At 38.5% G+C, this 16,249-nt stretch overlaps 1 protein-coding gene across 3 annotated transcripts in view; it reads left to right on the top strand.

The window, feature by feature from the left end:
* LOC110058200 (uncharacterized) overlaps positions 1-15,188 on the top strand; it is a 100,987-nt gene extending 85,799 nt beyond the window's left edge. The window contains exons 1-7 of one of the 3 annotated variants that reach the window (XM_089273049.1): positions 2,460-2,864; positions 2,998-3,302; positions 4,958-5,389; positions 9,192-9,236; positions 11,455-11,514; positions 11,646-11,705; positions 12,679-15,188. In XM_089273049.1, the coding sequence (XP_089129175.1) occupies positions 3,245-3,302; positions 4,958-5,389; positions 9,192-9,236; positions 11,455-11,514; positions 11,646-11,705; positions 12,679-12,824 (801 nt within the window). In that variant the 5' untranslated portion in view covers positions 2,460-2,864; positions 2,998-3,244 and the 3' untranslated portion in view covers positions 12,825-15,188. Of the gene's footprint in view, positions 1-2,459; positions 2,865-2,997; positions 3,303-4,957; positions 5,390-9,191; positions 9,237-11,454; positions 11,515-11,645; positions 11,706-12,678 lie in introns of those variants that run through there. The other 2 variants (XM_089273050.1, XM_089273051.1) reach the window with 2 other exon arrangements.
* The last annotated feature ends 1,061 nt before the right edge of the window (positions 15,189-16,249 follow it).

The following is a 16,249-nucleotide window of genomic DNA, read 5'->3' as shown; positions in this document are numbered from 1 at the left end:
ATAATGAAGTAAGCACCGAATATAATGAAGTAAGCACCGAATATAATGAAGTAAGCACCGAATATAATGAAGTAAGCACCGAATATAATGAAGTAAGCACCGAATATAATGAAGTAAGCACCGAATATAATAAAGACAGCACCGAATATAAGGAAAAAAGCACCGAATATAACGAAGAAAGCACCGAATATAACGAGGGAAGCACCGAATATAATGGAATAAGCACCGAATATAATGAAGACAGCACCGCATATAAAGACATAAGCACCGAGTATAATGGAATCAGCACCGAGTATAATGAGTTAATCACCGAATATAATAACATAACTACTCAATATAATGACATAACCACCCAATATAATAAAAAAAAGTATCATAAGACAGTTCTGGCGTTCCATACTATTCGCTTAAAAATGCCCACAGACAGCTCAAAAACAGTCCCAGCGTTCTGACCACCCCCCTAGCTAGGAGATTGGCCATCACATATGCACATGGCACGTGCTTCTCCAGCGGGGTGCCATGTCAATACAGAACCCTCAAACAAGGTTCAACAACTGATCAAAGTGCCCAGTAACACAGTCAATTTCAAGGTTATTTGGCACGTTAAAGTCTAGATAAGTGAAGCTCTCAGTAAACGACACCCTGGGGTCTGCTAAATCTGCGAGCCAGCGAGCCATGCGAGCCACGGTGTGAGCTATGAGAGTCATGCAAGTCATGCGAGCCATTTATGCGAGTATTTTTTTTTTCTTCAACTGGTCTGGGAGGTTGTCGACTTTTCGCCAAGAAACATAGATCTCGCGCCCGACTATCACTAACCTATCGCTATAAACCGCTCGCCCGCCATCTTGAAAGCGGAGATGACCCTGGGGACGAGTATAAACGGTACAACCTCGCTCCTAAGGTACTCTCTCTTTCCGGGCCTGGGAAATTAATTTTAAATAAAACTTTAGCTACAAAAGTGCCTACAATTGAAATATTCCCAAAAGAAAATCCTAATCTCACTTCGGTTACCAAAACTATTGCTGGTGCGGCAAATATGAAAAATGCTCTAAACATCTGCACATCGTGCCAAGTCTTGCGTCATAGTAATGGCTACCTTGAGTGTGATGAATTTTTTTCTTTGTTTCATATTTTTGTTGTTTGGCGAAAATTTTGTGAATTCAAATCGCCCAGGATCCGCAAAAAATAAAAACGATGCGTCAAAAATTTATTAAGGTTCAGGACTAAAGTAAAGAAATTTTCTGAGAGAAACGTACGGCTCCACCGCCCCACGGCTACTCGAATGGGTAAGTGAATGGTATCCATTGGCACCTGTCATTCATTGATATCCACGTTGAAAATCATTCAAGAAAAAAGAGAACAGTACTTCAGGGCAACTCCGTGTATTGGCGTCAAGAATGGTGAGTGAATCGCGTAATTTTAACAGGTTCGCTCTTTAGTGAATCAGAGTTACCAAAACTTTGTCGGTTGGCTGACTGCTGCATGTGGTTGTCCCTTCCCTTAGAATTTAATATTGCGATCTTATTCATCTTGTTCCGTTGCTCTTGTTCTTGTTCTCATGTGAATGTAAATGTAACAAATAAAAAATCTTAACATTTTTACTAGGGCTCGCATGGCTCGCATGGCTCGCATGGCTCGCATGGCTCGCATGGCTCGCCCTTTGGCTCGCATGGCTCGCTGGCTCGCATGGCTCGCTGGCTCGCATGGCTCGCTGGCTCGCAGGTTAATAAAACTCGACACCCTGCCCTCCTCCCTGCAATTGACAGCTGGCTGCCAGCAAACCGCCAGCAGATAGACCAGTGCCTCAGCGCCTAATGTCCTCAGCCTAGCCTTAATGGAGGCCTCCCCCTCCAGCTCCCTCCTCCCCCCCCTCCGCCACTCCCCCTCCTCTCCCGCTAGGTTTAGAGTCACTGGACTTCCTGCCTAGCTGGCATGTTCTTGCGAAATCGCTCAGACATATATGTTCAAGATCAGTCAATAACTTTATTAAGTAAATCACTTTATTAAAGCAAAGACCCTCTACAAATTGAGGACACTTAACCCTTTACCCCCTAAGGCAAACCGCAGTTTTTCCCAAATTGGCAAATGAAGACACTCTGCCTGTGTACAATATGCCATTTGAAAGCCACTGATCAGCTTATTTAAGAATTGACATCAGCAATTATGAAGGAGGTGGACATTTTGAGAGAGATTGCTTTAAAATGGGAAAATGAACGACTTCAAAAATGTATCAATCTTCTACTATATTAGGTATACCCCTGAACTATAGCTTATTTAGCAGCTCTTTAATTCGCTGTTCGCTATTCGCGACTATTCGCTATTCGCTCTTCAGGTTTTCCAGGCACCCGAAGCCCTAGCTCCCGGGAAAGCTTCATTGAAGACTTGCCTATATCCAAGTGTTTTTTTTTTTTTTTTTTTTTTTTTTTTTTTTAATGTAAAAAATACTTAACGCCCTCAAACCAGAGTTGGACACTACCCTAATTGCATTGTGGGTTAAAAGTTGAAGTAGGAGCATATCATCGATCTACCTCTGTTCGAAGTCAATACCTTTTCATGAATTTTAACCGGGAAAAATCTAGATACAAAGAGCTCCGTGACCTGGAAATTTTCTCTTCTGTTCGTTATCGGGTCGTTAGCTGGTGACCTTTCCCCAGATCGTTTGATTTCCGATGGAAGTAGCTCATTCGCAATGGGTTCCAAGGGTCCTTTACAGGTTTACTCAAAGGAATCTACAGAATCATGAAACTTGAGTCGGGCATTTCGCAGCTCCGTGATTCTAACGTGGGTTTGGATATCCCTTGTCTACTGTACAAAGGAGCTTACGGCTGTGCAGAAAAGCTTTACCGTGTTGTTCAAATAACCAGGTAAGTATTTCTTTGTTTCGTTCTGGCGTACATGCATTGCCATCGGAAGTGACTCGAGGTGAGAAAAAAACATTTTCTAAATTCTTGTTCTCGTTCTCTACATGTTTATAATTTACTTGAAATAATTTCCCAGCGCCCAAACCATGGTGTCAAGCTAGTGATGGTGTTCGATGAATTAAACTGGAAGCCGAATATTCGAATTCACGAACCAAAGGTGAATATCGAAAGCCATATGCAGGAAAAGGAGAGAGAGAGACTGGGATCGAGGCGGCGAGGCTACGATCGAGGCTATAAGACGATCACGTGGTCGGACTCGCGAGGAACGGAAACGCTCGGAAACGTATAATATTCTGAACTCTGATGCGTTAGGAGTCTTCAAAATGCAGTTCTCCTGTTTTTTCACTGGCACACTTGCCATGGCGCTAACGATTTGTACAGGTAGGGCAATTGTTTTTGGGTAGCTACTGCAATCGAAATAATTGAATTTTACACTACGGGATTAAACTCGTGAACATGTCCGCGTGTTACAAGCGAGTGTGTACAAACTGTAGTCTTTGCATGTAGAATAGGAAAACCTTCCACACCACATGCATTTACATCGACCGAAAAAACGGTTTAAAACGTATGTATAGTTTCGATGTAACTTATCAAGTATTTTATTTACCTGAAAATTGTATCGTTTTCTGTGAGATCTCTATTCTGAACTAATCATACGTACAAGATTTTCAGGTGCAAACTTCATGTGTATTCAAATGACAGGTTATGTCATCTAGTGTACACCTTGGCTTGACTACAAGTATATCATAAATTTTGAACATTTAACATTCAAGTTTAATGCAAAACAGTAAAAAAGACTATTGTTATATAGCTGGCATTTTCCCCGCTACAGTGCGCCCATTCATTGGTTAGTTCATGGTCACATGACATCTGACAATGAAACTGTTTCTCGCTAAATGCCACGAGCGGGTAACAGTGCGAAAACTATGCCGTCAAACGGGAAACAGTTCACTCTTACCCGCGAAATATTGACCGCTGTTGCATGTCATTTGTCAATGAAGTGATTGTTTGTTTTCCACCAGTTTGACCCATTTGTTTTGACTAGTCCCTTGGCGAACAGTGAATTATGTTTCCCTCCATACATGTGCAGGCACTTGCGGACTTGGAGGGCGGTGACCTTCTTGCCCGAAACATTTATGCAATGCCTGAATGCGTGAAAAATACCTTCACAATTCCAACATCTAATGAAACTGCTACAATTCCAAAAATAATTATATTCAAAGCTTGCATACTCACTCAATCAATCATACTCTATCAAGAGTCTTAATCCAAGGAAAATCTCAGTAAAACTTATTAAAAGAAAAAGTTCTGTAAAATATAACTGAATAGAAATTTTATTTACCAGTTTTGGAAATCACGCCAACATCGTTATTTTGGAATGTTTTCTCTTAAGTGTTGTTGCCCAAATCATAAGGCGTTTTGTCTGAATAATCACTTTATTTTCAAAGCTGGGGCGTCTGCAGTCCCCCTTGCCCTCCCCCCCCCCCCCCTCCTCCAGCTCGTACGCCTATGTTTCCTTCAAATCTCAATGTTTGAGACTCTCAGGAAACAAAATTCACTATGCCCCTCGGGACCAGACATTAAGAGTTAAATATTTTCCTGAACACATCTTCTCAGTCTGTACTGGAATATCCTCTTATTTCTCTTTGATTCATGACCCATGTGAAAAAAAAAACTTTGTCCCACAGTACAGACCTATAAATCATTTGACTAAGACTTACCTATGTAATTTTGTGAATGATTTCCAGAAAATTGTATCAATTTCACTTGGAGGGGAAATTCCAAGGTAGTGGGGGATCACAATAATTTTTGATGTCTACGTGTTTACATGATATTAAAATGAATTAAGTTTATTAATTTCTCGAAAAAATTAAAAATCAGTGAAAATGTTCCGTCAACAATGTAAAGCATTAATCAATTTTTTTGTGTTAAATTGTAGCTAAATTAATTAGCTTACAGCTCTTTTAAGTAACTGCAAGGTCCTTAAAGGAACCAACTGTAATTATATTTAATACTTGCTGTTTTCTAACTTTCAGGTGAACTAATGGCAGAAGTCCTGTTGTTTCGAGGAAACAAATTCACAGCCTCAAACAACTTCACTCTACCAGGAGATAGACCAAACTGTAGTCAGGAGATCAAGATCTTTTCTAACCTGACTGGCAACTTGCCTCGACGGCTAGTGTCTTGTCCCGATTCAAAGTTATGGACAACTGATGTTAGTAGTGGAATAATTAACTCTGAAACAGAGATGAACTACAGTTTAGAACATGTCTCCTTGAACTGTAGCCGCCGGATTATTTCTGGCTATAATCACCAGTCTGAGATTGAATGGCAGGCCAGTTTGCAAATTACTGCACTTATGGCTGATCCTGGACCACCATTTGATGAGATTCGTTTCGAAATAATATGTTCGTGTATGGACTGCAGTGGGCTCAAATTCAGGGAAGCTGAGGTGTATCTCGTAAAACGTAAGTTCTAAATATTACTGAAGAGTAGAAATCAAACAATTTATTAGCCAGTTTGGTTAACATTTGCTGCTAACTGCTACTGACAAAAATTGATATTGTAGCAATGTATGAATATCTCATCTCAGGCTAGTAGGCCAATTATATATCAGTTATAATCCATCAAATATTTTGCTTGCATGCGATAATGGTCTAAACGCACCACATGATCATGACTGCTTATGCCCCAGCTAAGACTAAAGAATATCTGAGTGATAATCCCCAGTTTTCATGTTGTGATAAATATTTGAAGGATAATAAAGACATTAGCCTCCATTTGACTTTAAAATATGCACCGATATTTGTCCTTGGAGATTATCTGTTCCTTGGAGATTATCTGTTCTTTAGAGCTCACATTTTTCCTTGAACTCCGCTCTCGGAAAACTGTTTGCTTCGCTGAACAGACAACATCTGTGGACAAATATCCAAACTTCTTTTCGTGCTAAATGGAGGTTATTGTTTACATATGTGTGCATATTCCAGAGATCAGACTTTCATCATCAATAGGCAGTTTTTAAGGCTAATCTTAAGACTTATCTTTTTAAGCGCGCATTTGATTTGTAGTTTTTACTTTTTATTTGTAGCCTAATTGTATTATATAGCGTATTTAATTCTTAGGATTTTAACTTTTAGGATTTAACATTTTAGGTTTTTAAAGGATTAGGATTTTGATTTTAGGATTTTAAACTTAGGATTTTAATTTTAAAGTATTGTAAAGCACCATGGACAATTAGTGGAAAATGGTGCTAAATAAATGTATGTTTATTTATTTATTTATTTATTTATTTATTTATTTATATCACCATAACCTGCCCACCGCATGCAATGCTATGAAAAATGATGCAGATTGACATGGGGCAGGGATTGGCAAGGGAAAACTGGCAAATGAGCCTATGGTCCATAGGATTGGAAAGTTATGGACCATTTATAAGAAGTTTGGGTCATTAGGGTAAATAAATTGGCCATAAAAAAATTTGGCAAACTATACGTATTTCTTGATTACAGTTGTTTTATACTTTTTACTTGTACAGTCACAGAATATGGGTAACCCTAAAACACTGACCCCTGGTCCGTGGACCCCCACTATGAACCGGGTCTGCGGACTGCCTATAGACCAGTCCATGGACTACCCCTACAGACCCCCTCTACGGACCACCCCCAAAATAGTATAAAAATAAGAAATAAATACTTCATTTATGGGTTGTCTAATAGGATACTCGTGTCAGCAAAATTTCGAGTATTACACTGTGCAAATGTAATTAACACCCTTCAACCCCCCCCCCCCAAAAAAAAAAAAAAACACAGCCTAAAAGCTTTTTTCAGCGTAAGGAGATGCTGATGGCAAAAGAAGGAAAATTGTTACCTTCCATTCGTGGCTCAATCTGGCCAGGCAAGATGTGTTTTTAGGTTGTTCAAGCTTGCTTGTATCTGTAATTATGAAGCCTGGAACGAGCTCACAAATCCACAGGAGAATGGACTGAACAAAATGGTGGAGGGGAAAGAGCACAAACTTCGAGGCTTCCCAGAGGCATCCTGGAGGCATCCTGGAGGCTTCCATGGTCATTCATATACGATATGGCCACAGCAAAGGGAATGGCAACGTGTAATGATATAACTTGCGCCCAACTTAGCCTGAAACTAAGAATGTTACATTTGCAAAATGCAATGCTCGGAATTTCGCTGACACGGTCTATTAGACAACCCATAACTGAAATATTGATTTCTTATTTTTATTCTATTTGGGGGGGGGGGGGGGGTCCGTAGAGGGGGTCTGTAGGGGTAGTCCATGGGCCGGTCCATAGGTAGTCCGCGGACACGGTCTGTAGTGGGAGTCCGCGGACCGGGGGTGAGTGTTTTGGGATTACCCCACAGAATATAGCTAATACAAATTATGTAACCTTTCATTGAGGTTAAACTATACATTCTGAACTGGAACTGATTAGACCTGACACACCGAGTCTGACATTAACATCACTCAGACAAGCTCAATTTTAGATTTTAAGGGTGACAAGTAAAGTTGCCTTTACAATTGAAGGCTTTTGTGCAAAAAGGGTGTATATAGCTTTTTGGGCCAATTTTTGTTTTTTGCAGCATTGCGCTAATTTTTCGCAGACCGACTTGTTTTGACATGGAAAGCATCGTTGCATAATTGTTTTTGTTGATTTGCACTTTGTTTTTGAGAAATAACATATGCAAAAAACTCAGTTTTCCAGCAACATCTTTTGCAGCAAATCTTTCGAGGGTGGATTTCAATGTGACGCAAACTTAAACAGTTACTTTTAGCAGCCTCAACAGCACGTTTTTTTAAAATCCTATTTAGGTGTTTTATTTTTGAAAGAAGTAGAGAAACAGACCAGAAAAAAAGTTCAACTGATCTTGTATCGAACCGGTGTCACAACAAAACAAACTTGTATCCGGCCCGTTCAGCTCCTTATTTGCTTGCGCTAATGAATCAACAGCAACAGATTAGTGTAATTATATGAATAATAAAACTTGTATCAGTTCGAACAACTAGCAGCAAATGTCAGGCTTCGGTGACTTTATCATTTAGCAAAACAAAAGGTTTCTTTTGTTTTTTGTTCAACAAATTAAATATCTCCAAAGATGCTCTTGGAAAACTGAGTTTTTTGCATAGTATATTATGTTATTTCTCAAAAATCTGGGGACAAAAACAGAACAAATGCTTTTATAACGTCGATTAAAGAGCAAAGGCATCGTGATTTCTTGCGTGTTTATTTGTCATTACAATGAAAATTTCACAAATCATGAAAATCCTTTTCACAAGTAGTGTATTTTTACAAGCTGTTTTGCAGCTAGGGCACATCGCAAGCCCGGTAGGTGCTTTCAGAATGTGTCATTTCGTAGCTTTATGCGCCACATGCACATGGCACACAGCCTTTCCAATCCCTGTGGGGGGTAGATTGTTAGTTGCCACATCAGGGCTATAGCCAGAAAGAAATTAGGACTTAAGGCAATGTCCATGAAAAAACTGTGACTGAGACAATGATGTCCATGGTTTAATTCTCTTTGTGGGTATTTAGGATCTTAATGATGTCTAATATGTAAACAACAAACATGAAGAAAGGCTGAGGTTAAATTGCCTCCTCGACTGGTTTGCCTGTTACTACTGAGAGCTTAAAAACAAGCAAAAAGAGAAGGAATCTCATGTCTTGCTGCAGGATAACAGTCCCACGGGGAGACTCCCTTATAAAAAAAAGGGACGGGAGTACTTGTTGGAAATTTTGAAAAGATCCCCTCAGAGGTACCAAGATCCTGTTTTGCAGTCCTAAGAGGCCTAGGTATCATTTGTAAATCAACACATTTTCCTAACTTTGAGTGATAAAGATGATCATAATGCTTCTAATACCTTTTACTTGTAAAGTTGATTGTCAAAATTAATACCTCCTGTCATTTTTTTTTTTTTCTGGCTCACTGCCCTTAATTAAGGTAGCGCAAAAGCTCCCGCTGTGCCCTTTTGAGGCTGAACACCCTGAGAGGTACCAAAACCACTTTTTTAACTCCTAGAAGGTACATCGAGCACCCCTGACCTTTTTAAATGGAATTCCCTTCTCCCCTGGGGGTAACACCCACCCCACCCATCTGGAAATTTGCACATGACATCTCATGCAGTTAAGTTTCACACTTTCCCCCTACCCACTGGAATTTCAAATAACCCTCTGGGAGATGGCTTATGGTTATTGCTTGGAACCACTCATTCCAGAAGATTCAATACTCAGTACATATTTTGCCTTAAATTACTTGACAGAGGCTGAGTCAAACAAGACTTCATCAACTCAGAAACCCGCAACAGGTAATGACTTCTCCTGTTTTAATCCTTCAGGTTTTTTTTGAATCAAACAGTTTTTATTTCAGTTGTAATCCCTAATGCAATGAATCATACAGCACCTTCTGTATATATTATAATTTTCTATCAGCTGTAGGCTACGTTCGTTTGTTATTTTATTGGAACTTGTCTTAACTTAAGTTTTTATCTAATTTCAGACAGCTTCAATGTAAATCAGTGCCGTTTAACTGTTTGAATTCTGTGGTTAAAAGAGTTCATTCATTCAGTCACTCACTCACCTCACTCACCTCACTCACTCATTTCATTCGTTCAAACAAGTAGCGCTCACTCTGATCACCGTAAAAGAAATTCATGATCAAAATTTCTAAACTCAAGAGTAAGAAAGCACCTGGTATGGACACTCTTCTAAATGAAATGATCAAACATGGACGGTATTATCTCATACCTTCTCTAGAAACACTGTTCAATGACATCTTCGAAACTGGCACCTTCCCAACTGAATGGAACATAGGTGTCAAAAAACCAAAAAATTAATATACAAAAAGGAAGGTGACAAGAAATGCCCAGCCAATTACAGAGGAATCACTTTGACCAGCTGCTGAGGAAAACTGCATAGTTTATTTATTCTCTGCTAACTATAATCCACATACACCAAACAGCACAAAAAGCTTTATGTTGGTTTCAGTGATTATGAAAGAACTTTTGATAGTGTATGGCAATGCAAAATGATCCATAAATTTAACACTGCATGGTAAAATATGAAATTTATTAAGTACTAATTGTCGTCATCATCAAATTACATCAATTTGATCATAGGGTCGGTAGTTGACTGACTTATTAGGTGTCTTTATCATATTCATATTCTTGGTATTGGACTGGAACTACATTGTAGCTAATGCAATGGAGGCTCAATCAGGGAATTATCATTAAAAAGAGATTAATGTAGTAGTACATCTAGAAGAAGGACTTTATTGACATTGATAAAATTAATGTCATTTAAGCATTTGACAAGAGTCCCGCATATAAACCTCAGTTGCAGCAAGCAGTTCATGTCCAATACCGAGAATACAAATATACCTGCCTTTCTCTCTTCCAACTTGTGGCCTAATTGTCCCTAAGATGTTCTTCAATGGTGGAAAGTGTCAATCTAGTTATTATAGCTAGAGAAGAAAAGAATTCTTGAGGCCTTGGAAATTCTGTGCCAGTCCCCATGGATTCATGGGTCGGGGACATGGATCGGGATTCTTTTAATTGATTTCATATTTTCATTTAAATCCTCATTATACTATGCATATAGATTTTGTTTCATTTCTTAAAGGTCAGATTTTGAGAGAATATCAAAATATTGAAAAATTCGTAAATATTTTTCTGAAAAAAAGCATGATTTCAAAAAAGGAATGCATAGCTATGTTTCCAACGTTGGCTTTAATCGAAATTAGTCGAAAAAGGCTGGATTGAATGAAAAACCGCATTTCCTTTGGCATTTAAAGGAACCGGAAGTGTGCCAGATATATTTTGGAAGTTACCCTATCAGAGCATGCACAATTTACACTACCAGCGCATTTCGGTAAGATCAAACAAGGCCACATGGAGTTTTTCTTTTTCTATTGCTCTTGTTTTTCTGTCTTTCTCTTATTTTGTCTTTGCCTGTACTTTTTTCACTTTGCATTTTGTGAAAAACAAAGAACAACATCTAAAATTCAAGCAAATTTGCAAGTTATTGAGTTGTTTTTATTTTTTGCTCTCAGGCTGACCTAAATAACCGGAAGTGAAATTTCACCTCCCTAGTAACATGCGTGAGCTCACGCATACATGTAGATCAGTTAATGGGTCCTTAAGCTCCTTAAGTATCAATAATATATGTAAATGATAACCAGTCAAAACTAGTTCGTAATGCTTGTAACAAGCATTTTCATTAATCATTTTCTAAATAGTTGAATAGTAAGCTTATTGCATATTAATTTAATAATATAAATATAGATGTGGCCCACCTTAAGATTGGTCTAGACTGCCTGCGGGTTCATCTGTCATTATATTTAAGTTTCTTACTTAATTATTTTTAATAATAAAGTATAGATGTAACACAACTCATTAACTTAAAATTCATTTAAATTATTGAAAAGGGAATAATTAAAAGTTTTGTTGTTGTGTTGTTGTTGTGAAATAAGAATTTTGCCACCTTTAATAAATAAATGTTGATTCCATTCCACCATATCAATTTCAGCTGGTATAACAGCACCAACAAATTCAACTGTGACATCAAGGTTAAAGCCAGATCCTGATGGTGAGTTCATTAGCGCTGGCACTGTAACTAATTAAAAAAGATATCATTATAATGACATTTAGGTAAGTGAGAGTTTTAGGGATGAGCTAGTCACCACTAACATAATGTTGCTAATTTAAAATCAATTTCAGTTGGTACACCTACAAATTCAACTGTGGCACCAATTGCAAGTTTGAAGCCATATCCTGATGGTTAGTACATAAATACTGTTGGCAGTAACTTAAATTAATATAGATTTAGCCAAGCCCAAAAGCAGAGGTACTGATTACAATAAATTAACCTTGCTTGAGCCTGCAATCCAATTGAAAACCAGTGCTTACTCAGTGGTAAACTTACAAAAAATTATGTGATGTCCATGAGGTCATGACCTATAGTTATCTGTCTTTGAAGGGATGCATAAACAAAAAGCACCTAAGTGACCACTGATATACTGCTACATGTACATTATGTACACTCTCTGTGTAAATTTTAAATATTGCCTTAATGTGCAAATCGACCTTCTATGAAAAAAGGAGAATTTATCATGGGTTCAACCCCGGGGGATGGGGGTGGGGGGGTGGGGGGTACTCCCAGAAAAGTTGGGTGGGGATATGTGCAGCCCACTTCTCAAAACCCTTACCCTATTTATGACCAAAATCTGTGATTTTCCTACCCTATCTACATTTATGACCTGGCCAAAAATTCAATACCCTATTTATGACCGTTGTGGCTGGCGCAGTTGCCTTAAACTTAAGTTATGAAGGGCTTTTGTTGAAGTTGTTATTGAAAACGAACAAAAAGTAGCTTCTTGTAAGAAACATACCCAATTAAAGACTAGAGTGCTAAAACCATACTCTATTTATAACCAAAATGGCCAAAATCGATACCCTATTATATTTATGACTAAAATGGCTGAAAAACCCTACCCTTCGAGGTTGCACATACCTAAGTACATAGCCCATATAAGGGAGTACCCCTCCCCCCCCCTCCGGGGTTCAACAGAAATAGAGGAGAGAAAATCTCTGGAATCAGGGTAACCTCCAGAAAAGAAACTTCATTTGTAATAGGTAACCCTGAAGTCAGAGATGTTAATTTTGTTTTCTTATATATACTTTTTTTAAACACTGCAATTTTGTAGAATTTAATTAACTCAAAGATTTGTTTTAATATCATATGTTCTTTCAGCTGGCAAACTTGAAGTGGGCTTGATCGTCAGTCTTGTGGTGGGTATCCTGCTGGCACTAGTACTGATCGCAGCTCTGTTTGCTTACCTGTACAAAAAAAGAGCGAGAAGGACAGCCACTGAACAACAGTTGCCAACCCAGCCATGACAATACCTGTAATGGGAGTAATGAGATTAGGACAAAAGAAACTGCTATGTAGAGAATGCATCCTCTGATGTCCTGGATTGTGCAATAATTTTCTTGCTTTTGGTAGACAATAGTTTTTATTGTCAAAGGTCATGTGAACTTGGAGTAGCCAAAGTACTCAGCATTAATATGCTAGTTTTTAAAGTTTTCAAGACGGTTTTCTCTAGCTTTTACCAACCTGAAAATTGAATGCCCAGGATTTTTTTACACAGAAATAATTTTACATAATTAGTTATGTATGTATTTACAATCTATCAAATATTTTCCCTCATATGCGATTGGTCTAAATGTGTCACATGACTAAATATGCCCCAGCTAAAATTGGGGAATGTTTAAGTGATTAGTAAATATAAAATTCCCCAATTTTCAAAACTGTGCATGTGTGTTGCGAAAAATATTTGACGGATAATAAACACAATAGCCTCCAGTTAGCTTGAAAATATACTCGGATATTTGTCCTTGGACATTCTCTGTTCCTAATGAACCTCAGAGATTTCCTCAAGCTATGCTCTCGGCAAACTGTTCGCTTCTCAGAACACATGTCTCTGGACAAATATCTGAGCATATTTTTGCACCAAATGGAGGCCATAAAGTTTATAATAATATATTTATTATTTTTCTCGATCCCAACTATTTAAATAATCAGTGTAGGTAATCATATGAATGTGAGGACAATTAAGGATTTACACTATGAGGGATATCTGAAAAATCTCTTAAAATTGCACCTTAACAGGCCAATGTAATTTGAAAGATTTCTTTATATAATGTGAGTAGTGAAAATCCATTATTGTTCGTCTGAGTTTTCATATGATTACTCACATACTATGACTGAGAAAATTACACTGCTGTGTTTAAAACTTGCTGACAAATTAGCCTCCTCTCAGCAAATCACTAAGTAATTTTTTCATTCATATAATACTTTTTTATCCAGTTTGCTTAATTAGTTGTTGTTAATATGTGCATATTAGTGTTCCAGAAAATGCAAGTACCCACTTCACAGAGCAGTTATCAACGGCCAAAATTATGGTAGGAAAGTAAGAGATGTAATTGGAATTGGGCTGGGTTGGGGTTGAAAAACCGAAAACCCTCTCTGTGGGGAAATATAGGTATTTTCTGGAGCAAAAAAATTTCCCCTAGAGTCAGTGTTTTCGGGTTACCCCATGAATTGAACTTTTATACATGAAGTAGACTACTTTTCGTTCTGACTTCAGAACTGCTTGTTTCTTGGTCATGCTCGGATGAGTTTTCGTCACATGACATCGTTTTGCATACTAAATGAGACGTAAAGGCGTCTCCGGTTCCGCTATACCAAAATCTAAAATTTTAGGCGAAAAACTGAGGATTTTAAAAGTGATTTAATAAATAGTGGTAATTGAACTTCGTGGAGTGCAATTTTGGTCTGAAATTATACTTGTGATTTCAAATCGAACTCGCGCTGCGCGCTCGTTTGATTTTGAAATCATGCATATGATTTCAGACCAAATTGCACTCCACTCTGTTCAATTACCATTATATATTGTTATAATATGAATGTAAGAAGCATCAGTAATGGTATTATATCGTAAGTAGTGTAAGTATTAGTATCGTAAGTTAGAAAATTAATCGTATTGTTTTGTAGAGTAAGTTGTGCACATCTGTAATTGCATCATATTGGTAAGTGGTATAAGTAGTGTAAGTAGTTGTATGACTGTTGTAAATAGTTATCACTGTTGTAATTAGTAGTTGTATTACAGTGTTGTAAGTAGTGTGAATCACAATTAAAGTATTAAAAACAAACAAACGAAAAAACAGACAGACAGATAGTGGCCAGAAATGTTCTAACCACCCCCTGGCTAGGAGATTGTCCATTGCGTATGCAATTGGCATGGGCCTATCCAGCAGCGTGCCATGTCAACACACAACCCTCAAACAATGTTCAATAGCTGAGCCAAGTGCCCAGCAACACAGTCAATAGCAAGGTTATTTGGCACTGAAAAGTTTAGCTAAGTGAAGATGTCAGTAAGACACCCTCCCCTTTCCCCTGCCCTCGACAGCCCCCCACCCCCTCCTCCCTAGGTTTATGGCCACTGGCTAGACCTGGACGGCCTGGGTTCGGGCTTCGTCCGAATCCAGGCGAAAACCTAGCAAGCAATTGCTTTTGCGAAATCGCTCAGATATATATGTACAAGATCAATCAATAACTTTATTGAAGTGTGGAGCCCATCTAACCGAGGGTAAAGACCCTCTACTAATTAAGGACATTTGAAGAAAAAAAAGAAATTACAAAAATGATATTGAAACACTGGTACCTAATTATCAATTAAATCTAGAAATTCAGCAGTGCAATTCCAGTTTTCTGATTGTCTCACGACTCCCGGCTTGTAGCCGAGAATTGAACGTCATCGAAATTGGACGGGCGATTCATCGATTTTTGCGACCTGTAATTTTACACTGAAAAGATTGATAAAAAGCATGAAGTCATTGAATGTAAAAAACATTTTCCTCTATCAACTATAGTACAAAAAAGCATTAAAAGCAAACCAAACTTAATTAAACAAAACCTTCTAGACCCAAAAACCTACCCAAAGTGACTGGAACCTGATTTACGGCTCAGGACCCATTAAGCTTGTTACTTGGTGTAACACTGGATTCCACCGGGGTAGGACTTCCAAACCAGCGGCATTTTGTCACCGTATTTGTCCTTCGTTCAGCGACGTTATCGGTTATGAGCTCAATGTCTTGTCAAGCTTTTAAAATTCTTGGTCAATTTGACTCCTTACGGGAATATGATGTCAGGGTGACGCTCCGCACCAGGGGGGACTTCCAAATAAAAAGAACGGGGGTGCTCGTCGTACCTATTAGGAGTTTAAAAGGATTTTGGTACCTCTTAGGGTGTTCAACCCTCAAAATTTCCACAGTGGAAGCTTTTGCGGTACCTTTTAGGGTATTGAGCCGAAAAAAATATGACAGGACATAGTGTGTTAGTTTAGAAATGAGTACCACTTAGCGGGGGGGGGGGGGGGGGGGGGAGGGGGGGATTTCAAGCCACGCCCACAAAACAGGATCTTAGTACCTCTTTTAGGGGTTCTCTTCAAAATTTCCGACGAGCACCCCCGCACCGGCCTCTTGTCAGATAGTCATTTTTGGTTTGTCGTAACTTTCTTGATACTGAGCGAAATCTATTATTAACTTATTTTCTCTCGCTTGCTTTCTTCGCGTGTTCCACTTAACTTCCACAGAGAACAACGCTCCGACGATTTGCCGTCCTTTAACGCAATCGCTTTGTTTAGGTGGAGCTGAATAGTCTGCATCATCTGTAGGAGGGCTAGGTTAATGTTCGCGACAATGAATAACTAAAACAATTATTCATTCGCACTTGTTGGATATGAGGTGATTTTATTTTTATA

The sequence above is a fragment of the Orbicella faveolata genome, unplaced genomic scaffold (assembly GCF_042242905.1).
Source record: "Orbicella faveolata isolate gen_17 unplaced genomic scaffold, um_ofav_v1 contig_35, whole genome shotgun sequence".
Classification (NCBI taxonomy): domain Eukaryota; kingdom Metazoa; phylum Cnidaria; class Anthozoa; order Scleractinia; family Merulinidae; genus Orbicella; species Orbicella faveolata.
Note: the sequence above shows the minus strand (reverse complement) of the source record. Positions and strands in the feature narration are given on the sequence as shown.